Source organism: Ailuropoda melanoleuca, chromosome 11 (genome assembly GCF_002007445.2).
Source record: "Ailuropoda melanoleuca isolate Jingjing chromosome 11, ASM200744v2, whole genome shotgun sequence".
Classification (NCBI taxonomy): domain Eukaryota; kingdom Metazoa; phylum Chordata; class Mammalia; order Carnivora; family Ursidae; genus Ailuropoda; species Ailuropoda melanoleuca.
Genome location: NC_048228.1, coordinates 90,030,711 through 90,058,510, shown reverse-complemented (window position 1 = coordinate 90,058,510; position 27,800 = coordinate 90,030,711). Strand labels below are relative to the sequence as shown.

Below are 27,800 nucleotides of genomic sequence, written 5' to 3'. Positions count from 1 at the left end.
GATAATTTAGCTTTACTATTGGTAGTATAGCTTGAATATTCCTTCTGGTAGCTATTATAGAGCGCCAAACTTGAGGCAAAAGTAGAGTGAATTCTTAGATTTAAAATGTGACATACAAACTTCTTATCCTATCGTTTTAATAATGAAATGTTATAAATGTTCTTGTATAACAAAGATGGGTTGGAGTGAGGAGGAAAGGGGGACAGACAGCCTACCAAGGCGGTCACAGAGCCCCAGTACAATTTGATAGTTAGCCATCTGTTGTTCATTGATACGTGCATAGTCTTAATAGAGGTAAGCTTTAAAAATGGAGCTCCGTGGAATTTCAATTTAATGATTTCCAGGGAATTAAAATGATTCTGTAATATTAACATCAGGTGGGGCAGGGCCCTCTGCTGTGTTTATTAATGAGTTCCCATTTGTGCCGGGGTGTGGGTGATTTCCAGCTCTCATTCAACACAGAATGGAATAGTCAGTCAGAGGCACCTACCAAGTGTTCAGACCTGTCTTTTAAGTTATTTTCATTTCTTCAGAAGAACTGAAGAATCTTTTGGGGCAAAGAGATTTGTGGGGTTTTGTGGATCTCCATAAGGCAAAAGCTGTCACTCCAGCCACTAAGCATGTGCTTCTCATTCATCTGAGGGTTCGCATTAAAAATGACAGGGCGACATAGTAGCAGCAGCAGCCTCTTTGTTTTTCTTAGTCATGGCAGCAGTTAACAGTGCACTAGTGGCTTAACACACCAACACTTAAGTCCTTATTTTTTGTTTTTGTTTTTAAGTTATTGAAATTATGAGACTATCATTCAAATGGAAGCATTGTAGTTCTTCGGAACCATTATGATCTCAAAAGGAAAGGAGAATGATACAGATACACTGGCTGAGGTGTTTTGAGGTGCATCGAAGTGTTCCAAGCTGTGACTTACCTTAACATGTTCTTGAAGTACCATGGCGTGGATTAAAAGGTATGCTTTAGAAATCTCTCAGTGACCCCAAGGTCATGGATAGAATGAACGCTCATGATTCTAAATTTAATTATCACATATTTTAAGAGATTTTGATATTTAGATTGTAGATGTGGTTATGGATTTATGATAATAGTACTTTTGTTAAAAAAAAAAAAACCCATATATCACAAGCTTGATGAGTGATTTCTTCCTCCCTCCGCCTGCCCCCCTTTTGAGATACGGTTATAGAAGACACTGGGATAGATATTTTCTCTGGATTTTAATGGTAATGGGCTGTAATTTCTTTCACTAAATAGTTTAGGTATTATTCATGTATTGGTCTGTAATTAGCTCTGTGGTTTACATCATAGACGAGTTTCTTTGCAGTGCGGTCATTTCGTGGCCTGAATAGGAAATAGATAAGTGCTTTAGTTGGACCCTTAATTTGACCAAATAAAATAATTCTTATGTGGACCATTTATAGTTTATGCTTGTTTTTGACTTTTACAAAGAATTTTTCCTGAGAGGAAAATGCATGGCTCCTTATTAACAGTGATTGTTGTTGCTTCACTAATTGTATGTATGTAATTAACCATTTATGTGTTTGTGGTATGTAGTCCCCGTTATTTGTGGTTGCTAATGGTGGTAATTCTGGGTTTCATATTACCCACTTAACTGTCAAAAATTGTTAAGGTTTTTGTGTTCATACATTTTATTTGATGTAGTCAAAAGCACTTTTTGATTATTTGAAATCTTGGAAACCTCCTAATTTTGTACTGGGTGCTTGCTACTAAATATTTTCTTACAGATGGTGGAAGCAAATGAATGCAGGAAGAATGCAGAGTTTATTAATGTTACATTAGGTTCAGAATTTTTTATCTTTTAGGTAATAAAGGAAAATATGGTGGGAAGGTAATGGTTTAAATCATGGATAGATTAATAGAAATACACTAGTGCAATCTGTAATTTTTATCACTTAGGCTATCTTATGTTAAGATCCTTTTGATATGTCAGCAGTTAAATTCTAAATGGAATTTAGTTATCAAACCTAAGACAAAACTGCTTTATATTAAATTCCAGTCTCTAATGACAGCGATCTAATCAAGTTTCTAGGTAAAGTAGGCTGCTTATTAACCAAGGCAGTCGTTCACTTCAGTCAGGTATTTTATGTCTGATGGCACACAATAGTGTCTACTCTCCAAAAAAGACCTTTTCTGACATCATGGGTTGGAGATGATATTCAGTACATTGTTTACAAAATGTAATTACAATATTTGCTACTTCATAAAAAATCTCTTTTTGGGGGTAGCACTTGGGCATCTGTTTTAACTCCACAGAGGATTCTTGATGTGCAGCCGGGGTTGAGAACTCCTATGGGGTTATAGCTAAGTGGTTAAGAGCTTAGACTAGGGGACCAACTGACCTGTGTTTCAGATCTAACACTTAATTTTATTATTTTGACAGGTTGTAAAAATGATCTGGAAAAAAGTTTAAATTTATGTATTAGAAATATAACAAATATAGACATACATAATTTATGTTAATACATTTTATATATGTGTATATAAAATATATGTATGTGTCTTTATATAAATATCTATCTATATCAATATATTATGCACCCAGTGCTGGGTAGGAAGCCAATGTTAGATTAACAGTGGTGATGATTATTAAATGCCAGATCAGGAACCTGTTGGGTTTTTTTGGCAGGGTGGGGAGAGTAGGGGGTGCTATTACATTTTTTTCTTAACTTGAGTCTTACATATTCTCATATGACCTTCCTAGAGCTAAATAAACAATCACTATTTGATTGATGTTTTCAGTTCTTTGGGCTTTTTCTTATCAGTGAAAAGTGGCCGCTAGAGACCCGAAATTTATCTATGGTCCTCTTATCCTGCTAGGTTGATTTGTGTATCTCTGAAGCTGTGTTTTTCAAATTGCAGGTTTCAGCCCACTCATTAGTGGGTCAAGAAATCAATTTAGTGGGTTATGACCAGCATTAAGACACATATTAGAATAGAAAATAAAATAAAATACCAGAGTGCACTGAACGTAGAAAAGAAAATTTTAAAAAATACTTTTCTTTCAAGTTTTTTTTTTTTCAAAGATTTTATTTATTTATTTGACAGAGATAGAGACAGCCAGCAAGAGAGGGAACACAAGCAGGGGGAGTGCGAGAGGAAGAAGCAGGCCCATAGCGGAAGAGCCTGATGTGGGGCTCGATCCCACAACGCCGGGATCTCGCCCTGAGCCGAAGGCAGACGCTTAACCGCTGTGCCACCCAGTCGCCCCTTCTGTCAAGTTTTTAAAACACAGAAATTACAATATATATACCTATTTATGTGTATGTTGATTGGATTGTTTTAGTTCCACTAAGTGTATGCCTGCCATAGTCACAGATGTCCCTCACAGGTGCTGTTGGTTCTGTCTTGCCTTGCTAAGAAGTGACCAGGATGGGTTCCAGTTTGTGGCTTGTAATGGTATGCTATGCTCTATATCATCTTCAAGGGTCACCCTACCATCCCTTTAGTTTGAAGTGAAGGTTATTACTTGGAGAGTATCTAAGGAGTAGAGGAGAATAGGAGAACATAATAACTGCTTTTGAGTGGCATTAATCAAGGCTGTTTTATTAAGTAGAGTGATCTAGTATATTGCCCCTTGGCATACATTCTGGTGTTTATCATCTATAGATCCATGTCTTTAAACTGCCAGTGGCAGCCCATTCGGGAGTCAGTTTAATAAGTTGTTGCTTCCCCCCCCCTTAATTAAATCAGAAAAGAACAGAATAGCAAATGTCATGATTATATCCCACAATACGGTTTTGTAAAACTTTTATTTCAGAAGCATGTATATGTAGTGAATTGCAGAGACCCAAGTTCTGGTAATGATCAGTTGAGAAACTGTATTAAACTCAGTCTTATAAATTGAGGTTGCTAAACTGACCTCAGTCAGAGAAGACTTCAGATATCTAAAGCAGGATTATCAGCTCAGTAGTCTTATCTCTGATGGTTGGTTAGGATTAATTAGATGTGAGACCTTGTTTTTGTTTTTTGTTGTGTTGTTGGAGCCCCAGCTTGCCCTGGTAAATATTTGTAAAGGCTCATAGGTAAGAAATTTAGAATATTTCCTAGTTGAGGAATTTATTCCCACTTTACATTGATGAAAGTGACTCATACAATTAAAAAAAACCCCAAACCTGATAATATATACTAAAACCCACCCAATTCATTTTCCCAGTCCTTATATGTTAAAACCTTTTCATGTAGTAGGTGCTTTTTTAACTCAGAAGGTAGATAAAAAGTTTAATGTCACAGAAAGATTAAGCATAAATCAGATATGACAATATTTTGGGCAGTTAAATGTTAGAGTTTTTATGTTTTTTGGGTTAGTGCCTGTGCCTACCACAATGTCTTCATAACAGGCAGATATTTGTTTTACAGATTTATTGAAGATGATCACAGAGTTTCTGGTGAATATTTTAAAATAAATAAAGCTTCAAAGTAGGAGAGTATCAGCATATGTATGTTTTAGGATTGTGTCTAAAATACAATTTCTTCCTCCCTAGAAAACAATAAGAGAATGAAGATTTCTGGTAAATTGTTTCATAGCAGTGGAATTTGTATATTAGTTTTCTACACTTGGGAGTTGAAAAATGGAAGAAATCTTTGCCAGAATAGGATGCCAAAAGATGATAAGCACAATTCGTCTTTCTCTGCAAGTTCTTGGAATTTGAGTCAAACATACATAGTTCCTGCTCTGAATTTTGTATGATATACTAAACTTAGAAATCATGTTTTGAAATTATAGAAGATAAAGTAATAACCACCTCCCCCCCACCAGTGGATTAAGTACCCTGATGATTGCTTGTCTTTGCACCGGAATGTACCGGTGTATGTTGCTAGTGGTGAAGGTAGAAAACAAGAGCCTGTGGATTCGATTACTTTGTTTCCCCAAAACCTCCCATCCACCACCTGACCTTGCCTTCTCCCAGACTCTCCAGTTCTTTCTCCCCTTTTCAACAGCATTGCTTGCCTTTCATCATTATTTTATAGTCCTGATACTACGACCTCATCACTTCCTACCTCATGCTGCTTCTCCTGTTGTGAGTGCAAGGTATCATGTTGTCACTTTGTGGTATTCTTCAAAACTGTGTCCCTTTACTTTGGTTATCATCATGCATGAGAATGAGAACAATTTGTATTCTGTTTTTGGGGTAGATTTTTCTTCCTAAAGTGTAATTTAGGAAAAAACTAAACTACGTTCTAGTTTAGTTGGCCTAGAATGGAGATCTGTGGCCACAGATGGCACTCCAACCACATACCTAGGAGTAGAAGAAAGAGCAGATCATAAATTACTATGTTAATTATTAGATGTGGTTCCAGTATACTTTTGGTTACCAAAAACAAGTCAAAAACACTCTAAGAATGAAGATAAGCTGCTTCGAGAGATTTTTAAAAAGATGTTTTTGATTGTGAAAATAACAAAGTTTTAAAAATCTTTTGTATAAATGGTAGCATTGTTAGCATTGGGCACTTTCTCAAGCTAATTTATATTTCATTACTTTGGAAAACAATGCTATTTTGCATGTGCCTGGGATCTGGGATTTCTTATTAAAAGAATACTTTAGAATCCCGTCTCAAGCATGAACCTAATCGAAAAGTGGAATATGCTGTACCAATAATTGTCATGAAAATCAGGGACTGTCTTCCTTTTCAAAAACACGATGAAGTCGGTTTATCTTGTAATATAAGTTTTTAAACATTTATTTATTTTAGGTTTAGAGGAGGAGAGCGTGCACAGGAACGGGGGGGGGGTGTGGGCAGGGGGAGAGGGAGAGAATCGTAAGCAGACTCTGCACTGAGCGCAGAGCCTGACATGGGGCTCGATCTCACCACTACGGGACCATGACCTGAGCTGAAATCAAGAGTTGGAGGCTTAACCAACTGAGCTACCCAGGCGCTCCTATTTTGTAACATTGAACTGGTACGTGATTATGAGGAGAATATTATGTAGGTGAGCCGGAAAATGTAACTTAAATGAGGAGTACAGTTTTCGTTATGGAGCCCTTATCTGCGACGTAGCCGGGTTCTTACACATCAGAGTGAGTGAACTGCAGATACAATAGTGGCAGCTTTCGTTGCCCCCACAGGTCTTCAGGCATTGCTTTAACAACTATCATGTCAGCATATAATCTTTAAAAATAATGACTGGAGGGGCACCTGGGTGGCACAGCGGTTAGGCGTTTGCCTTCGGCTCAGGGCGTGATCCCGGCGATCTGGGATCGAGCCCCACATCAGGCTCCTCTGCTGTGAGCCTGCTTCTTCCTCTCCCCACTCCCCCTGCTTGTGTTCCCTCTCTCGCTGGCTGTCTCTATCTCTGTCAAAAAATAAATAAAATCTTTAAAAAAAAAATAAAATAAAAATAAAAATAATGACTGGAAATGTACTACTTTGGAAAATACTGATCAGAAAGGACAACGGCCTCCCCCCCCCATTGGTTATCTGTTATAAGGAATCCTGGGGAGGAACTCTTGGGGTGATTGGGTAGGACAAAGAGCATTTTCAAAGCACTTACTTTGGTTGAGTGCTTTTGTGTTTCCTTACAACAGTGGGCAGACGAAGGTGATTGAAAATGTGCCAGAAGTGCTCAGGGTAACAGCTAAGCAGGTAGATTAATCAAGTATGCATGAAATTTAGCTTTATTAAAACTCCTTTTTGGTTGAAATTCCTCTGGAAAAAGTAATCTGTGAGTGAGAAGTTGTGACCTGGGGCAGGGACGGGGCAAATGCAGGTAACATTATCAAACAGGGATGACTTGGAACAGGTAAAACCCACTCAAAGTACTTTTGAAATAAAAGCTGTTGCTTGTTGGGAACCAGTTTTCAATCATATCCTCTCTACCCCTACAGTTATACACTTTGTTTTGCTGACTCCTGTATCCCCTGCTCCAAGACTGTAACTAGTCATAGCAGGTACTTAGTGAATATTTGTCAAATGAATGAACTTTTGGTAATATAGGTGGTTAAGACGTGCATCTGTCTTGCCATGGCAGTTTACCAGTGGAGAGAATGAGTGGATATATAAGGAAGTAGTCACATTTGACATGATTGTAACTTCTACAGTTTTGTCATCAGTGAACTCTTCTGTGAGTTAGAGTGTATATTAAACACCGAGAAAATCTTTGGGCACCCAGGTGGCTCAGTGGGTTAAGTGTACGACTTTTGATCTCACCGCGTGTCTCTGAGATCTCAGCGTCGTGAGTTCGAGTCCCGTGTTGGGCTCCCACGCTTAGGTGTGGAGTTTACTTTTGAAAAAAGTGAGAAAGTCTTGGGTGCATGATAGCTAACGTTTAATGAGTATTGGACTTACAAAATGCCACCTCCACCTCTCCAGGTTTTTAAAATTAACATTTGTGTTTTACATATGTGGAGACTGAAGCCCTAGAATAACTGTGAAAGGGCTAGAGTGTTTTTTTTGTTGGAAAGACCAGGACTTTGGGAGAACAAAAGTTGGAAATAGTTTATACAGTAATTCAACAGATTTTTCTCACAATGGTAGATCTCCAAGTGTGAGATTTTTTTTATAGGGAAAGAATGATTGTGATCTGTGCTTGCAGCCCACAGAAGAAAAGCTCTGTATTTGAACTAAAACATTTCCATATTTGGGATTGACCAGATTTAGTTAGTTAGGAGGTGGACAATTGCCCTTTTATGGCTGCTAGACACTCCATCGCTTTTATTTCTCTTCAACTTGGTGGCTCTGGCACTTCCTCAAGCAATCCTTTTCTCTGCTTTTTTACTGCTGTCTTGCATTCTGGTGTTCTCTCTTCTCTCTTCCCTTCCTACCTTACAAGCCCCTCCCTTCCTCATTTATATGCAACCTGAACAAACAAGAACATTTGTTCTACATTCCTTCTACTTAAAAGAATACGTGAACGGTGCTTTCGAGTCCAAAAATTGGGCAGACCAAGTGAGAAATGAGGATGTTATGAAAATAGTAGAAATATAGGTCCTAGCAAGTTGTCCAAAAGTCAAGAGGGCTGATCCAGGACAAGTAGTATTCCTCTTTCAGATTAAAAGATTTGTTGAGTATAATGACCAGACTGGTAGGATTAATTCTTGAGGAATATTAGAATGAAACCAAGGCACTGAGGGATAACCAGGAAAAAAAAATCAAAAATCAACAATTTGAATGACCCCCCCTTTATTTTATTTTATTTTTTTAAAGATTTTATGTATTTATTTGACAGAGAGAGAGAGAGAGACAGCCAGATAGAGAGGGAACACAAGCAGGGGGAGTGGAGGAGGAAGAAGCAGGCTTCCCGTGGCAGAGCCTGATGCGGGGCTCGATCCCAGAACTCCGGGATCATGCCCTGAGCTGAAGGTAGATGCTTAATGACTGAGCCACCCAGGCACCCCTGAATGACTCCCCTTTAATTTTGGTTTTCATTCCAAAGTTCAAATTTATACTTAGAATTAAGGATCTAATTTCAATCTTAAACTTTCCTTCATACCTAAGAACGACCATCATTTTTAAAAAAGCCCAGGAAGTTAATGTGTTAATTGCATCATTTTATTGACTTATACATAGTGGGTCTTATATTAGTATTTGATTATTGATATTACAGTGAAAAACTGCCTGGGTGAAATTGCTGGAGACCTATACCTGGTATATGTAAGTTTTCCTTTCAGTTAGTTTGTAGACTCATCAAAACTACATGAAGGAACGTGGACTTCAGGTGTACTGTTTATAGCTCCATTTAGATCTTGACGTCACTTATAGAATCTGTCAGAAACGTGGATTATCACATTTTTGAAGTTGTCAACATGCTTCATTAAGGAACATTGCTATTGTTAATCAAGTAATAACAATAACCTATAGCAGGACACTGTCCTGGGTGGGAAATATAGTTTAATGAAGGTAAGTAAATTTGTCATCATTGTAGTCTTTGGACTTGGGTGAAATAGTTCCTTTTTCTCTGCATCGTAAAACTTGTAAATTTAATATCAGCTTATTTGGGAGACTATATATAATTTCTTTCTCCAATGTAGGAAATAATTTATTAATTTTAGATTGGTTTGTTCATAATTATTGTTTAATTCAAAATAGTCTAAATAATATTAGAGTGTAAGAGCTACTGTTCCATAATTTTTTTTCCTGTTGCCTTTTTTTCCTTTTTTTAACACATGACTTGCTATTCTGATTTATTGGTTTAGTGAACACATACCGTCTATGGGCTTATATTTGAGAACTTGATGTTAATACTGTACACTCTTGAGTCAACATTAATGTGAATAATACAGGCTTATAGCTTTGGCCATATTTCTCTGATGTACCCTTCTCCTGTTTTTTTTTTTTTTTTTTAAAGATGGTTCAGCATGAAAGTTATGGCCTAAAAAAATAAATCTACTGTGCATGTTTAATTTATTGTGGAAACAGGTTGGCATTTTTTCCATTACTGGGATATTTAGTTATAATTCTTTAAAGGCTCTGGATTCCACTAATCCCTAGAGCTATTAACACATCAGATTTCCCTGGTTTATTTAACCTTATGCTATTGTTTCATATTCTCTCATCCTTGGGATTCAACAGTTTTGGTTTGCTAAGAAATAGTTTACAGGTTAAAAAGTGATTTTTTTCTGAAACATTAAATTTTCATATGATATCATGGTTTGTTGAATGGAAAAAGCAAATAGGGATTAGTTTTTCAGTGAAGGGGGGAGGGGGGAGTCCTGATTTGGAGAAGGCAAAGAAGATAAGCAGTTTAAGGACCAGAGGGTGGGTCTCTTTATCTTGACCGTTAATATGGTTGGTATGTAATTAGAGGTAGGGGAAGGTCCTACCTTGGGACTTTCTGAGCTTCAGTTTCCCTTTCTAAGTTTGAAATAATGCTTTCCTCTCGGGATTGTTAATGAGATTAAATGAGAGCATATATAAGGAGATACATTCTGTTTGTTGTTATCTACTTTTCTCTTCTGATATATGAGGCCAGTTTAGGAAGCTGTGGATATAAGTAGTAACGACAGCTTCATCTAACCTTACAGAATCAGGGAATGGAAATATAGAAGATATTTGAAATACAGTTGGTAGCATTAGTCAGTGAATTGCTTGTGACAGAAGGCAAGAATGAGAAGAGGTGAATAATACTCATACTGTAGAGAATAGAAACTGCATGTCTTTTGGGAGCACGCAGGTATGGAAGCTGGTGAAAGGAATGTTAAAAATTAAGTGCTACAGTGGAGTTTAAAGAAAACCTACCCATGGGGCGCCTGGGTGGCTCAGTCGTTAAGCATCTGCCTTCGGCTCAGGGCTTGATCCCAGGGTCCTGGGATGGAGCCCTGCATCGGTCTCCCTGCTCCACTGGGAGCCTGATCCTTCCTCTCCCACTCCCCCTGCTTGTATTCCCTCTCTATCTGGCTGTCTCTCTCTCTGTCAAATAAATAAAATCTTAAAAAAAAAAACAACAACTGTTGTCCTATTTTCTCATTAGACAATTGGATATCAGGTAGTGACTGGACAGTTAATTAGTAAATTAACCCTAACAACAGCTTTGCAGTTTGCATAATTTAAATTCATAACACAGCAAAATATGGAGTAAATACATAGCATGAGTAACCCACATGGTGAGAGTTCAGCCTGCATCTATGAAAGGCCTCATCCTTGTTTTCTTCATTGCTACCCCTTAACTCACAAAGCTTTTGCAGCTGGATTAGTGCTTCACCATCGTTAAGTTACTGATGAACGATATATTTTTTTTTTAAGATTTTATTTATTTATTTGGCAGAGAGAGACAGCCAGCGAGAGAGGGAACACAAGCAGGGGAAGTGGGAGAGGAGGAAGCAGGTTCCCAGCGGAGGAGCCTGATGTGGGGCTCGATCCCAGAACGCTGGGATCACGCCCTGAGCCAAAGGCAGACGCTTAATGACTGCGCCACCCAGGCACCCCTGATGAACGATATTTTTAATCACTTTATGGTCATTCTCGATTCAGAACCTTTCCTTCGTCTGTGTTGGGCAGAGGCTGCTCAGATGATTATTAAGAGTGTCAAGTTGCTTATAGCACCACCCAGGGCAAAACAGTTTGCTGTCAGATTGCACTATCAACCCTTGTACCCCTGTCTTGTGTATTACTTCTCAGAGACACCCCCCCACCCCCCAGCCCCCCTGCCTGGCCTCCTGTGAGACTTGAGGGAGCAGATACTAGCTGCTTGGCCTGTGTTTTTGGCCCTAGGGATGCATGAAGGCAATGTGACAGGTTAATGGCTCAGATACACTTTGGCAGAAAGCCATTCTTTAAGCTTTGAGTTGTGGTTAAGACCACTTCTTCAGAGTGGTTTTGGCGTTACCACAAATGCAGGTTTATTATAACATGACGTGATAACGGAAAGCAAAGTTACAATTCGGAGGAAATACCGTTTTGGGTATTAACATTCAGGCAGAAAGGCATTTCTTTATTCATGTAATGGTGTTATAAAAAACATTTTGGAGGGGCACTTGGGTGGTGCAGTGGGTTAAGCATCCAACTCTTGGTTTCAGCTCAGGTCATAATCTCAGGGTTGGGATAGATCCCTGCGTGGTGCTCTACACTGAGCAGGGAGTCTGCTTGGGTTTTTCTGTCCCTCTGCCCTACCACGTGCATGTGGGGACATGCAAATGCTCGTTCTCTCTCTCAAATGAATAAATCTTTTTAAAAAATCATTTTGGATATCTCTTCCCCATTCCAAACATACAAATTTTGATTTTATTATTTGTTTATTATAATTCTCCATTTTATTTATTTATTTTTTTAAAGATTCTATTTATTTATTTGACAGAGATAGAGACAGCCAGCAAGAGAGGAAACACAAGCAGGGGGAGTGGGAGAGGAAGAAGCAGGCTCACAGCAGAAGAGCCTGATGTGGGGCTCGATCCCAGAACATCGGGATCACGCCCTGAGCTGAAGGCAGATGCTTAACCGCTGTGCCACCCAGGCGCCCCTATAATTCTCCATTTTAAATCAGTGTCCTCTTTTATATATTTTAAAATGATAATTGCCATCTTTTATTTTGCGCTTAGGGACAGGATTCTTTGAAAGTGCTTAACTCCTTTAGAAACGTGAGTCATGGGGACGCCTGGGTGGCTCAGTCAGTTCAGCATACTTTGATCTCCAAGGTTGTGGGGTCCATCACCTCCCCTGCCCCCCAGCAGTGGGTTCCCAAAGAGTCTGTTTCAGATCATCTCTCCCTCTGCCCCTCCCCTGCCACTTGTGTGTGCACTTTTTTTCTCAAATAAATAAATAAAATCTTTTAAAATAAATAAATAAACCTGAGTCATAGCCTTACTTTTCTGCATTAGACTTTATTTTGGCTATCCTGTCCATAAATGTTCTGGTCTGGGTTATTTAAAAGGCAGATGCACTGCTGAATTCAAATACTTTAGAATACCAAGCTGTGTGTTGGAGATTTGGCTATTTAAGAAATTGACCAAACATGGCTTGATGGAGGTTGGGCTAGTACTGTTGTGTATATAATTTCGACCAACAGAAAAAAGAACGTAGAACCTCTTTGTTAACTGAAGATGTCTGTGCAGATTCTTGGTCCTTTTCAACTCAGAAAAAAAAATGTATTTTGTAGAATTATGGTTCATAGTGTAAATCGTAGTCATGAGGCTCTTGTAGTTCCCAGTGCAATTGTAACATTTGCCCTTGTGCAGGGGAAATGTAAGAGTGATTGTCCAGTTTATGACACACATATATGTGCACACATGTCTTTATGTGTATAGCAGCTGAGATATGGCTTTAGTTGTCTTTAGATTTACTAAATTTTATGTATTTATAGCTTTAGACAGTATTTTCTCACTTTCTAGTATTCAAAGAAAAATTTATCCTTTATTTTTATAAAATTTAGTCAGTAGCTGAAGTATTAGGAGGGTAATGAAAGACAGTTTCTGAACTTTGAGATTTTTTGTTGACCCCCCTCACTGAAGCAAACCAAATCTTGTATCAGAATGTTTTAGAATCAGTTACTGCACTTGAAGATCCTGTCATAAAAATTCATACCCCAGGGGCACCTGGGTGGCTCAGTTGGTTAAGCGTCTGTCTGCCTTCAGCTCAGGTCATGATCCTGGGCTCTCTACTCAGTGGGGAGTTGGTTTCTCCCTCTACTCTGCACTCCCCCCCCCCTTGTTCTCTCTCTCTCTCAAATAAATAAAAAATCTTTTTAAAGAAAATTCATATCCTGGGCACCCTTTTCACATGTGAGTATCCAGAATTGAACTGTAATTAAATTCTGTCTTAATGCAGGGTATGGAAAATAATGAACAAAGTTCATGTTCTGTTTTGTTCAAAATAAGTTATGTTTTGAACAAAATTTTCCATTATGTAAATTGGGCAAGGTGGTTTCTTAGCTCACTTCTTCATCTGTGTAATGAGGATAATAGCACCTACCTTATTAGACTGGTATGTATATGAAGTTGAGATATGTGGGCACAGTTCCTAGCCTAATGCCAGCCCTCTACTGGCGCTATTACAGTTTAATCTGTATGGATAAGGGACCATGTTTCTTATTTGTTGCCGTATGTTGCAAGTCTAGTGCAGTGCCTAACACACAGTAGGCATTTAAATGTGTGTTAAATGGTTAAAATAAAAAGGAACCAAAATCTAGGAAAACAATTATACCATTCTCTCCCTCCTTCCTCTTTTCAGTTTTAGATGAGAAAGACAAAGGAAGCCAATTCTAAGATTAATAATGGGAGCATTCCAATCCTAGTACATATTCAGTATTTTTTTCTGTGACACTATGTAATTAGTGATTTCTTTTCTTTAGAAGACATAATCTTGTGATAGGTTATTTGCCAAACAGAAGACCACAGATGATCCTAATTTTTGCCTACTAAGAAGGAGAGAAGATTGTTGGAATATCTGATCTGCAGTTTGGATGGAGAGGGAAGAAGACCAGTTTTGTTAGGCCTTATGTCCTCACTGGCATAATATTTAATTTTTCTTAATATGGAATACATACATCTTAGAATGGTGTAGCCAAGGACTAGAAATCACCGCCTTATGAAATTTGGATGTTAAAATAAAATTTGAAGACAATAGGAATGAGGTCCAGGAAAGAACTTTTTTTCCCTCAAAACCAGCCATTCATTCAAAATTATTAAAGATATGGGGCGCCTGGGTGGTTCAGTCGTTAAGCATCTGCCTTTGGCTCAGGGCGTGATCCCGGCATTCTGGGATCGAGCCCCACATCAGGCTCCTCTGCTGTGAGCCTGCTTCTTCCTCTCCCACTCCCCTTGCTTGTGTTTCCTCTCTCGCTGGCTGTCTCTATCTCTGTCAAATAAATAAATAAAATCTTTTTTTAAAAAAGGATTAAAGATATGTATATTTATACACACACACAAATATTTTTCTAAATACAATAAACCTACAAAAACAAAGCACACAAATTGTAAATGTACAATAAAGTGAATTTTCACAAAGTGAATATACATGTGTGACCATTGTGCATAGATGCAGAAAGAAATTACCAGCTTTCTAGAAGCCCCCTTGTAGGCCCTTCTAGTCTTAGTCTCTGTACCGCTCTTTTGAAGGTAACCTGTATCCTGGTGAACACTGCAGATGAGTTTTGCTTGTTTTTGAATTTCATATAAGCAGAATTATACAATTTTGTACCTTTTTGAGTCTGGCGGCTTTTGCTAGTAATCAGCTGATCACATCTGTGGCAATAGTTCACTTTGCTGAATAACACTCTATTGTATGATGTTTTATAATTTGATCCTTGACAATGGCCTTTTGGGTTGTTTCTGGTTTTGGGTTATGTCTGATGATGCTACGTACATTGTTGTACATGTCTTTTGGTACCCATTTATACACATAATATGGTTATGACATTTTTACTGCTTTTGAACTTAATCAGCAGTAATAATCACAAGTCAGCAAGCATATATTGGAAACTGCTGTCCGTCATCTTAGCAGTATCGCTACATTCTCAGGTGTACTTTTATTAAGGAAAAGGCATGGACCTTTATGTACTGCCTAATTGCATGGTACTGCTTCGCAGGCTATTCTGTTCCATAGGCAGAGTCAGGATTAATTTAGAAAGAGACCCATTGGACCTGACTTTTACAGGGAAGCATTCTTTTCCTACTTCTCCTATTTCCTTCCATGTGATATGTAATTCTTGGCCTCTCTCCACCATGTTTATACTTTGATTCCTCATCACATACATGGAAAATTTTATTTTTAGAGTGTTAGGACTCCATATAGAATCCAACTTTAAAATTGCAAGGTCTTTTGGCTTAATAGTTACTTTTTTTTTTTTTTAACTGAAAATTACCTATGTTTCCGTAGTTTGTTAATTCTTTGGAGGCAGGAACTTACCCTGAGAAATCTCCTGAAATGTAACTTACTTGTCTTCCTCATATCCTTTCCTACTAAAATCTCCTTGGCCCTTTTTGCTGTAGGTAAAGCTTCCCTAACAGAAATCACTGATGGTCACTTCTTGGGGTTCTGACCTATCTCAGTGCCAAATACCTCTTGTTCACTTGTCCTAGGCAGTGGTTAACATAACTAGAGCCCTTTCCAGACAGATGTTTTATACACTAAATGTTGTGTGTATTTCCAAGAGTAGAACCTGTGAAGAACAGGTGAAAAAAGTCCTGTTATGGATGGTTGTATATACCTCTATGCCCCCCCCTTTTTTTAAAGATTTCATTTATTTATTTATTTAGAGGGAGAGCACACACAAGAGCAGGGGTAGGGGGAGAGGACTCTGCGGTGAGAATGGAGCCCTCCTCAGGGCTCGATCGTAGGATCCTGAGATCACAGCCTGAGCCAAAATCAAGAGTCCAATGCTGACTGAGCCACCCAGGTGCCCCACTCTTAGGCTTCTAAATTTCATTTTAGGTAGGGGGGAAATGTCTTTTACTTTTGCTGGCTGCTGCTTGTTTCCTTCCCTCCCTGCCTTTCTCCCTTGTCTCACTAGGGTTGCAAGGAATATTTAAGAGATGAGAGAAAAGTTAATACCTCTTCTGATTAATACCAGATTTATTTCTTCTTGCAAAAAAATTTCAATTGACCACCTAGACTTGAAAGAACTGACAACCTTAACATGTCTGACAGAAAAGTTGTAGAGAGGAGAAAAATCTTCACTATTTATAATTTGAGGTGGGGGTGAAAAATAAGCGGGGAAGTACGTGGGAGAAAACTTTGTGACTTTATCTGATATACAAGCCAGTTGTCCATGATCACTTATGGATTTTCTATAAAAGATGTTTAGTCCTCAACAGTTTTTGATCGTTGCTTGCATGCTGACTGGGCTGCCCTTCCTTGAAAGGTGTAGATTCTCAGATAAACTTCTTTCTTTCCTTTTGTATCTTTGCTTTAATATTAGTAGGAACCATTTGTGTGTGTGTGCGTGTACACACGTGTACTTTTTCTCTTTATATATACATATGCTCCTCATTTCTTTTGTTTGTTACTTGTCTGTTTTTAAGTTGCTAGGCAGCTGTCACTTGACCTGGTAGTAACATAGGACCCCTCAAAGCTGAGCCACTATCCCTCTAAGCCATAGTATTTTGTTCTTTATTTTTTGAATGAGATTACATGTTCCTTTTTTTAAAAAATATTTACTTATTTGACAGAGACAGAGATAGGAAGAGAGGGAGAGGCAAACTCCCACTGAGCAGGGAGCCTGATGCAGGGCTCGATCCCAGGACACTGGGATCATGACCTGCATGGAAGGCAGACACTTAACCGACTAAGCCACCTAGGCGCCCTGTAAGCCATAGCTTAAGGCAAAACTAAATGTATTTTTTCATGTGGTGAAATGTATAGAACCTAAAATTTACCATTTCAGTTATTTTTAAGTGTGTCGTTCAGTTGCAGTAAGTACATTCATTTACATTATTGTAGAACCATTGCGACCATCTATCTCCAGAGTGTTTTCATCTTCCCAAATTGAAACTCTGTACTCATTAAATACTAGCTCTCTCTGCTCCCCTACGCGCACCTCCAGCCCCAGCCCCAGCCCCTGGAAACCACCATTCTACTTTTCTGTGAATTTGACTACTCTAGGCACCTTATATAAATGGAATCCTAGAATATTTGCCCTTTTGTGTCTGGCTTATTTCACTTATCATAATGTTTTCAAGGTCATCCACATGGTAGCATATATCAGAATTTCCTTTTTTAGGGTAGAATAATATTTCATTGTATGTATATACCACATTTGTTCATCTCTTCATTCATTAGTATAGGCATTTGGGTTGTTTCCACCTTCTGGCTGTTGTGATTATCGCTGCTGTGAGCATTGGTGTACAAGTATCTGTTTGGGTCCCTGCTTTCACTTCTTTTGGGTTTAAACCCAGAATTGGAATTAATGGATCAAGTAGTTATTGTATGTTTAACTTTTGGAGGAACCACCATACTGTTATCTATAGTGGCTGCACCATTTTACATTCCCATCAGCAGTGTACAGGTTCTAGTTTCTGTGCATCGTCTCCAGCGCTGTATTTTCTGTTACTATTAATGATCACCATGCTATTGGGTGTGAAATGGTATCTCATTATGGTTTTGATTGGCATTTTCCTGATGATTAGTGATGTTGAACATCTTTTCACATGCTTATTGGCCCTTTGTTTATCTTCTTGGACAAAATGTTCAAGTCCTTTCCCTATTTTTTTTTTAAAGATTTTATTTATTTATTTGACAGAGATAGAGACAGCCAGCGAGAGAGGGAACACAAGCAGGGGGAGTGGGAGAGGAAGAAGCAGGCTCATAGCGGAGGAGCCTGATGTGGGGCTCGATCCCTCAACACCGGGATCACGCCCTGAGCCGAAGGCAGACGCTTTACCGCTGTGCCACCCAGGCGCCCCCTTTCCCTAATTTTTTTCCTTTTCCTATTTTTAATCAGGTTTTTTTGTTGTAGATTTAGAGGAGTTCTTTTTATATTCTGGATATCAGTCCCTTATGAAATGTATGGTAATTTACATGTATTTCTAAAACAATATACGTATATATTTGTTTCGAAGAATCCATTTCAGTTTTACCATATTTATTAGAGTAAATATTATTTAGTAATCCAGCCTTGAAGGAGTAGTGGTGTTTTATTGAGTGCTCATGTGGTGCCAGGCACTCTTTGAGATGCTGTACACGTATGAACATTTTAAATTCTTGCAGGAATACTATATGGGGGTACTTTTATCTGTGTTTTCAGTTGAGGAAACTGAGATATAGAGTTTAAGTAACTTCCATTAGTTTTCATTAAAGCCAGGATTTGAATTTCAGCAACCCAACTCCTGACTCCATGTACTTAACCACAGCACTTGGTTACCTCTCCCATGTATGATACATTTTGTGTTCTCATCTGATGACACTTTCCACTTCTTGAACATTGCCTTTAAAAGGCAGTTCATAAGGTCAGGTAAAGTGTCTGAAGGAGTTCTTAACAAAATTAAAGAGTTAAGATTGCAACCTATTTAAAGTTCTTTAAATTGCGTTGTATTTCCCTTTGTGGAAGTATATGTTTTCCATAAGGGTGTGATTTTCTTTATTTGAATTGGGCATATTTTTTCTAAAGTAGCCCACCCAGTGAAATTTGTGGAGACAATTTTTTTGAATAAATTTTTAACTTGTATGCCTTTTTCTGTTTTTATTTTAAGCTAGCTGTATTCTAGACATGGTATGAGTTGATTTCTAGAGAATGCGATTTCATCTCACTATTTATCTAAATCAGACTTAATTAGTAAAGAATAAAACACCTGTTTAATTGTATAATGCATTGTAGAGCAAAATGAAATTTTTGCCACTGCCCACCATTATCACAAATAATTGTGTGTAGGGTGTATGTATTGTTTTATATGTGCACTTGGGGAGAGGATGAAAATGTAGATCTTATTTCCACATTGAAAATGAATTCTACTAACTGGATCTTTTTGTTGTGTGTATATAGCCATGACTGGGAGGTAATCAGTAGTCTATTCCTAATTGTACACAGGGAATTCAAAATTTTTTTGCTAATACAAATGATGCTTTATTCAGTATCTTGGTATGCATATTTGTCTACCTATATAATAAATTTCCAGAATCAAAACATCTAGGAATTCACATCTAGAATTATAATAGACATTGTTAAAAATGTCTTCCAAAAAGATTGCACAAATTTAAACTCCAGCAGTTCATCAGATTTCCTGTTTCTCCACTTGTACACTAGCACTGAGTATTATCAAACTTTACATCTACAGCAAGCGAACCTTGCATAATTATCGTGAGAACATAAAAGCTGTGCCAGGAAACTGGCCATAGTCTTTTATGTGACACCTCCTGTGAATGTTTTTTGATAGGTTCGTCACCACCAGGTTCTGTGGCAAGCAGGGTCAGGCCAGCAACTTGATCAGGAGATTAGTATTTCTCTGAGTGTGGCCTTTTTATTCTGATATAATTTTAGTTTACAGAAAAATTACAAAAATACTACAAGGAAGCTTACCCAGATATCTCAAGTGTTAACATTTTACCACATTTGTTTTTATTCCTCTATATATCTACACACACGCACACACACACACACACACACACACACAGATATATTTATTTTCTCTAGACCAAGAAGTAGATAATATACCCTGTTTTCCCTAAGTACTGCAGTGATTGTTTATAAAAATAAGGACAGACTCTTACATAACCCCTGTACAATGATCAAAACCAGGAAATTAAAATCGATATAATCCTGTTCTCCACTCTGCTAGTTTTATTCAGAATTTGTCAGTCTAAATAATGTCCTTTTTAGAAAGTAAATGCTGGATAGTATATTGCACTCAGTTATTACGTGTCTTTAGCCTCTGAATCTAGGCCAGTTAGTTCCTCAGTTTCTGTCTTAAGCTTGATGCTTTTAAAAGTGTAGTTCAGTTATTTTGTTGACTAGTCCACACTTCAGGTTTGTTTTGTTTCCTCATGTTTAGACTCAGGTTCTTCAACAGAAGTGATTCTGTGCTCTTCTTAATGCATCGTGTTAGGAAGCAGTTGATGTCAGTTTGCCCCGTTCAGTCTCTTGATCCATGAAATTAGTTTGCCCACTGTCCGATTGCCCCCTCTTGTGGAGGCCATAGATTTTAAGATGCATACTTTCCATATGAGATCTTCATATGCAGTGTTAATGGATGCCAGTGTTGTTCCAACTCAGTCATGCCATCTGGATAGGAAGGCTTACGGCTATTGTAGATTTAACCTGGGAAGGTCCTTTCTCAGGTATGGATTTTTGGGAAGGCACCCTTAACCCGGCAGTAATCTTGGAGATACCTAAGAAGGCAGATGCTGAGTGTAGCTGGAGATGATGGTCTCAGTCATCCTTCTTTCTTTCCGCTCTTCCTGCTGCTTTTCACAAACTGCTGCCAGATTGTTACAAAGTTCAGTTGAAATTTTTCTTTTATTGTAAAGAAAAGGTAGCATAAAAATTTAAGGAAAACGGTGCTTTTCAAATGTTTTACCCAGTACACAGAATTAAGAAGGGGAGCGTTTCTCCACCCGATGGGGCTGCAAGCATGGTTTGTCTTTGAAGTCTACCCTATAGAATATCTGTTCTAATAGAAACATGTTTAATAAATGTGGTTCCAGGAGAGTACATCGTGCTCAGTTGTCTTTGTTTTAGTTGCCAAGGACCACTGGTTACACCTGGACAAGTTTTGAGCAGTATTGTTATCAGATGTGGTTCTCAAGGGTCAAAGCAAGTTCAAAATTAGAAGTTGAAGTATGACAAAGGCGGACATGTCTTACTCAAAGTTGTGTGATTTAAGAGGCTCTTTTCTGCCATGGATGGAGAACAAATAAGCTTTTTACAGTAGAGATAAATTACATATTTATTTTAAAAATACTTTCAATTGGTCAGATAGCAATCTTCAGTCATATTCAATAGGTACAATATTTAAGTTTTTTTTAAAATGTTGCTTTTATTAATTATGTAGAAGAATATCTTTGAATATATGTCACTGTCCATTTGCCTAATAGCATATACATCCCATAAAGGCATAGATTTGTGTCTCATGTTCACTGTTGTATACCAGATACCAATACCTGGTTCCTATTAGGTGAATCAGTGAATCTGTAGACGAGGACAGAATGTTATATAGAGCCTTTTCTAATTAGCCTCTCCTATTTTTTTGTGGCTAAATTACTAAACAACTTCTAGTACATTTTACTTTGCTTTTCATATTATATGTTGTCATAAAATAAAGTGATAATGTCTATCACCTGTTTGTTTCCTTCTGCTGGTGGAATGCCCAGGTGTGGATCCTTGAGGATATAAATCAAGTTTCCTAATTTTTCCTCAATCAAGTACTATTTTATTTCACTATCTTAAATTGTAGGAATCCCAATACTTTCAAACTATATAAAATAAATATTTTGTTTACAGCAAATTTGGTGTGAAGTTTGGTTTAATTATGAGTTTGAATTGTTCATGTTTTCCTTTGTACTCATTTCCTGCAAATACACCAGTGTTTCTTGCCTTAATCTATTTTAATCTCATTATTCTCATTTCTGTCTAAGCAGAAATTTATGAAATACAGAAAAATAGAAATGGCTTTTAGTTCCACAACCCTAGGGCAGAAGAGTTTCCCACATGACTTGTGCTTGCTTTACCAGCGAGCTCTATGTTTTTAAAACTGATGTTCTAATATTGTTACTAGATAACATCAGGTTCTTGGGGCTTTTTTAGCAACGTATTACCAAATTGTTCTATATTCAAAAAAGATTTTTCTTGCATCCTCTCCCCCCCCTTTTTGATTTTTGACTTGATTTTCTCATGTGAATCATCTGTTAGGTAGAAAAGGTGTTAAGATGGTGAAGTTTTGATAAAATTTTTATCACGTTTGTCCTCAATACGTTTGTGGTCATGCGCTGTCTTAACAGACTGGTAAATATAGAAGGAGATGTATCTGTTACAGGAGAAAACAGTATTGCTTCTCCACTGTGGCCTTAAGAAGGAAGTACTATACCTGTAATGTGTATAGAGGTTTTTTACTTAATGGAAATTCTATTTCATTGGAGGATATCTGGGGACTGCTGTACTATTTATAGGTAGGAAGTACTATGTTTAATGATTGATGGTAGTAGCTTTTTAAAAATCCTTATACTTCAGGTATATGAAAATAGAGTAATTAACATTTTCTCCGGCTCTTCCTATTTTGAATAAAAGATCATTGTTATCTTAGAAAGGGAAAGCTAGTAAAGTTAAAATGAATTTGCAACTTCAAAATTATACTTATGACATGTATACTTTAGATGATGTAAATTTTCCTGAGCTATAGTATTATATGAGCATTGTCAGGTAAATGGCACATGGATTTTTGTGTTTTGTTCATCAGTACCAGTCTGAAGGGAAAGCATACAGAACAGAACAAGAAGGAAAGGACATGGGTTAGGGTATAATCAACTGTATATAAGCTAGCTTTTGTTTATTACTTAAAAAAAAAAAGCCAGAGTCATAACTTTTTTCCTTAAATATATAACAGCATTGATTGTTACATTTAGTCAAAATGACATTTTACATAGTGTCATAAAATATGAGAAACCTGATGCACATGACAACCTGTACTATCAAATGATTGACAGCCTATACTATCAAAAAGATAAATTGGAAAATAGTGCTTCTTTGTTACGATGAAGAACTCACTCAGTATTTTGTAAAATTAAAATCATCCTTTGGGTACTTAAAATTTTAGATTATTTTTTATTGTTAAATACACCATAAACCTTACATGAAAAGCATCTTAAGTAAGAGTGGTCTAAGCTTGGTTGGTCCAACTTATTTCTGGTTCATTTGTTAACACAGATCATGTTGGTAGACACCTTGTTTTTCAGATAGATTGCAAATAAAGATACAAAATTTGTGCCTGCCTATCTTACCATTCCCTATTGTAGGAGGGAGAGACAGGGCTTAATGTTTAAATTATAATCAATCTCTGAGAAATTGATAATGGACTGTAGTCATTTCTGCTGAGAAGTGAGTATTTTGAATGCATGATATAAATATGACATCATGAATTTTGAGTCATTCATGTTTAAAGATGGACTTTCTTTTTGTAGTAGGTAATTCTTGAAGTTTTATGTATTAGTTGTATGTCAGATTAGTAGTGAAAATGGATCTTGTTAAGTGCAGAATCCATATAGTACCTTGTTGTAACTTGACATTTTCAAATATGTAGACCTATAAATTTCATTAAATAATTCATTTCAGCCTTCAGAATTTTGCATTGCGAACCTACAAAATGCATTTCATGACTTTTCTCAGAAAACCCCTTTTCTTTTTTTTTTTTTTAAAGATTTTTTTTTTTTTTTTTTTTTTTTGACAAGAGATNACGCTTAACCGCTGTGCCACCCAGGCGCCCCAGAAAACCCCTTTTCTTACTCTTCTTCCATTGTAGTAGATACAGTAACCATTAGTTTTAATGAGATAAATAGGAATGTGATTGCATATTCATTAAAGAAAGGACTGGGATGTTACAGAACAATTATTGGAGATGCTTTATTATATACTGAGGAAGCAATTTAATCATATTAACATTTATAAGATTCCTAGCCTTAGGATGGCACCTAGATAGAATGATGCTAAATTGTGAAGTGCTGTTCAAGCTCGGCATGCACACTGTTGAGTTCTCTTGTGCGTGTTTTCTACGGGGGCAGGAGTTGTACGGCACGAGCATGCTCTCTAATTGTTGACTTCATCTAACAGGTATTTCTAAAAAGAAGTGGAGATAGATACTTAAATCAACGTTTAGTTGTTAATCTAATTTTGAAAGCATTTCAGAGCACCAAGAAACAAAATTTACATTGCACTTGAGTACAGTGGATCTCTTACTAGTCCTGTAACAAACCTATTTTAGATCACAAAGGGTGCCTGATGATTGGAATATTAGTAGTTAGTATAGAAAGTGCTGTGTCATGATCGTCACTGAAAAGTTTTCTTTCATTTGTTATCTATGTTTCTGTAAAATTTTCATCGTTTTAACCCCTTGGTAGGTTTTGGCCACGTCTCACTTTGCTTCTTTTTATAAAGTATAGCTCTGCTCTTACAATACATATGTACATACACTCACACACACGCACACATGCACACAAAGAAGTATTTAAAAGGATGTAAACTTCTTGGTTTTTGTAAACTGTATCTAACCTAGTGAGGCAGTTACATTTTAATCACATGCTATAATGGTACATTTAATCTGTTTCAGAGGTTCAAAAAAGTATTTACTGTGGAAAAAGATTCAGGAGTAGATTTTTGCCTTTAATTCCATAACTGAATTTCACAGATTTGCCAGTAGTTCAGTGTTTTAAAACCTGTAGTCTTCAGTGGCTTGCTGATGTTCCTGCCAAAACATTGTGTTTTGTTTCTTGGTTTTTAAAATTGAATATCCTGTAGGGTAACATCAAAGAATTAGTAAATAATCCTTGAAACAAAAACTTGGATTATTTACTCATAGTTTTATGCTATTTCAATTAATTCACTTTTCAGTATTTCAGAGTTAACAAAAATATTCGTAGTCACAGATTCCCACTGTTTATAAATTATGAGTTCATAAACAATGTCGTATAGCACAAAATTTAAATTACACAACAAAATGAACTACATCAGATTCTAAGACTTTTATCATCAAAGTTAACAATTTTGTGGGACATCAGATACAGTGGAGAAATCTTAAGTCAAATTAGGCTTCACAACCTGTAACTGTGACTATGAACAAATCATTTAATCTGTTTATAACTGTAATCTGCTTAAAAAAGAAAACAAAATTCTGTTGGCCCTTTTTCAAGGGTTGTGTTCAGAAGACCTCATTTCCTATTTCAGAGGAAATAGGTCATCACACAGGAATTAGTTTCTTCTTCCTCTATGCTTAATTTATCCTTGTTAGCATCCCACTTAATTCCTTTATTTCGTTACTTTGGCTTACTGATGCATAACTAAAATACAGTAATAATTACTAACATTTGTTGAGCTCTTACTGTGTATAGGCACTGTTCTATGTGTTTTCTATAAATTAACACATTTAATCCCTTCAACACCTCTTTGAGGTAAACAGTCACTGTGCCCATTTTACACATGAGGAAACTGAGGTCTAGAGAGTCAGGTTAACTTCAGAGTCACATGGAAAAAAACAAAACAAAACAACTAAATCATGGATTTGAACTCAGCCGATCTTACTCTAGAGTATTTTTCTTAACCTTCTTGCTGTATTCGAACTCTGGCCTGAATTGTGCTTTCTTGTCCTTTCTCAAGCTTTTCTCTTTGCCCTCTTACGGCTAGTTGAAATGCTTTTTTGTCTGTCCGCTTAGCATATTTCTTTCTGAAGGACCATATAGTATAAGCTAGTTAAGTAGTCAGCATTCAGGATATTTAAAAAAAAAAATTATTTGCATATGGTTGACACAAGGTTACACTAGTTTCTGGTGTACAGCATAGTGATCAACTTCTCTCTGTGTTATGCTGCACTCACAGTGTAGCTACACTCTGATAGCATACAACACTATTGCAATATCATTGATGATATTTCCTATGCTGTGCCTTTTATTCTCATGACTTATTCATTCCATAAGTGGAAGCCTGTATCTCCCTCTCCCCTTCACCCATTTTGCCTATTCCTCCCATGCCCCTTCCTTCTGCAAGCATTAGTTTATTCTCTATAGGTCTGATTCTGGTTTTTTGTTTGTTTTGTTTTTAGATTTCACATATGAGTGACATCATAAGGTCATTGTCTTTCTCAGTCTGATTTATTTCAGTTAGCATAATACCCTCTAGATTCATCCATGTTTTCTCAAATGGCAATATCTCCCTTTTTGATGTCTGTGTATATTCCCGCGCGTGTGTGTGTGTGTGCGCGCGCGCGCACGCACACCATATTTTCTTTATCTGTCTGTCTGTCAGCACTTAGGTTGCTTAATATCGTAGCTATTGTAAATAATGCCTCAGTAGACATAAGGGTGCTTTTATCATTTTGAATTAGTGTTTTCATTTCCTTTGTGTAGGTACCCGGTAGTGGAATTATTGGGTCATGAGGAATTTCTCTTTTTAATTTTTGAGGAACCTCTGTACTGTTTCCACAGTGGCTGTACCAGTTTACATTCCTACCAGCAGTGCGTAAGGGTTCCATTTTCTCTACATCCTTACCAACCTTGTTTTTTTTGTGTTTTTGATTTTAGCCATTCTGACAGCTGTAAGGTGATACCGCATTGTGGTTTTGATTTGTTATTTCCCTGATGATTAGTGATGTTAAGCATCTTTTTATGTGTCTGTTGGCCATTTGTGTGTCTTCTTTGGAAAAATGTCTGTTCAGGTCCTCTTCCCATTTTTAATCAGATTATTTTGGTGTTGAATTATAGAAGTTCTTTATATATTCTGGGTATTAAGGTTTTTGTTTTATCTTTTTTTAAAGATTTTATTTATTTATTTGAGAGAGAGAGCACACACGAACACAAGTGGGGCGAGGGGCAGAAGGAGAAGTAGACTCCCTGCTAAGCAGGAGGCCCGTTTTGGGGCTTGATACCAGGACTCCAGGATCATGACCTGAGCTGAAGGCAGACGCTTAACTGACTGAGCCACCCAGGTGGCCTTGGATATTAAGTCTTTATTGGATTTATCATTTGTAAATATCTTCTCCCATTCATTATGTTGCCTTTTTTGTTTTGTTGATGGTTTCCTTTGCTGTGCACAACATTTTATTTTGATGTGGTCACAATAGTTTATGTTTGCTTTTGCTTCTCTTGTCTTGGGAAACCTACCTAAAAAAATGTTGTTTTTGCCGATGTCAGAGATGTTACTGCCCGTGTTCTCTTCTAGAATTTTTATGTTTTCAGGTCTCTCATTTAGGTCTTTAATCCATTTTGAGTTTATTTTTGTCTATAGTATTAAAAAGTAGTCCAGTTTCATTCTTTTGCATGTAGTATTCTAGTGTTCCCAACACTATTTATTGAAGAGACTCTTTTTTCCATTGTATATTCTTGCTTCCTTTGTCATAGGTTGACTGACCATATAAGCATGGGTTTATTTCTGGGTTTTCTCTTCTGTTCCATTGATCTATGATTATGTTTTTGTGCTAGTGCCCTGCTGTTTTGATTACTACAGCTTTGTGGTATATCTTGAAATCTGGAATTGTGATACTTCCAGCTTTGTTCTTCTTTTTCAAGATCACTTTGGCTATTCCGGGTCTTCAGTGGTTCCCCACAAACTTTGGTAATATTTGTCAACATCTAGGTTTAAATTTCAACTCTGCCTGCCACTTAATTTACTTTGTGGACAAGTTGCTTTCTACCTTTTTAAAATGAGCCCATCCTTACTTCACAGAATTGTTTTGTAATGATTAAAGAGGGTAAGGTATAAAGAATGTACAGCAAAGCACCTGGTAGATGACAAACTAAGCTCTGCCACCTCTTGGGTTTTGAGGATTTTTCTGAGTGTTGCAGGTCATGTGAGACTGGGGGTCTTTGGTTAGTTGTTGTCGTTCTTGGGTTTCGTTTGTTTTTTGCAAGGTGTCTCTAGGAGGTACCCGTCAGTCACCCTCATCTAATCATTGTGCTACATGCTCAGAGTGGGTATGTAAGGCCTGTTTAGGATGTGGTTTTGGTTTAGGAACCATTCTTAAGTATGAATTTTGTTTTTTCTGGGCATGGATGGTTATTAGAGGATTTTCCTTTCATAAGGGAGATTTCATGGTGCCTAGAAAGCTTACTACAGAATGTGTTATACAGCCTCTATATTTATTTTTTTTTTCTTATTTTTTCCAGAAAATTTGGTGAGCGGCCTCCACCTAAACGACTCACTAGGTAAGCATTATATTAGTCTTTCACCCAAACCTTTCATGAAAATATCAGATCCTGTCATCCTAAAAACTATATTA

At 37.2% G+C, this 27,800-nt stretch overlaps 1 protein-coding gene across 2 annotated transcripts in view; it reads left to right on the top strand.

The window, feature by feature from the left end:
- The first annotated feature begins 781 nt into the window (after window positions 1–781).
- The window catches only part of RBPJ (recombination signal binding protein for immunoglobulin kappa J region), a 69,726-nt gene continuing 42,707 nt past the window's right edge, over window positions 782–27,800 (top strand). Inside the window, exons 1-2 of one of the 2 annotated variants that reach the window (XM_019805204.2) lie at window positions 782–964; window positions 27,688–27,726. In XM_019805204.2, coding sequence (XP_019660763.1) covers window positions 948–964; window positions 27,688–27,726 — 56 coding nt within the window. In that variant the 5' untranslated portion in view covers window positions 782–947. Of the gene's footprint in view, window positions 965–27,687; window positions 27,727–27,800 lie in introns of those variants that run through there. The other variant, XM_011231457.3, reaches the window with a different exon arrangement.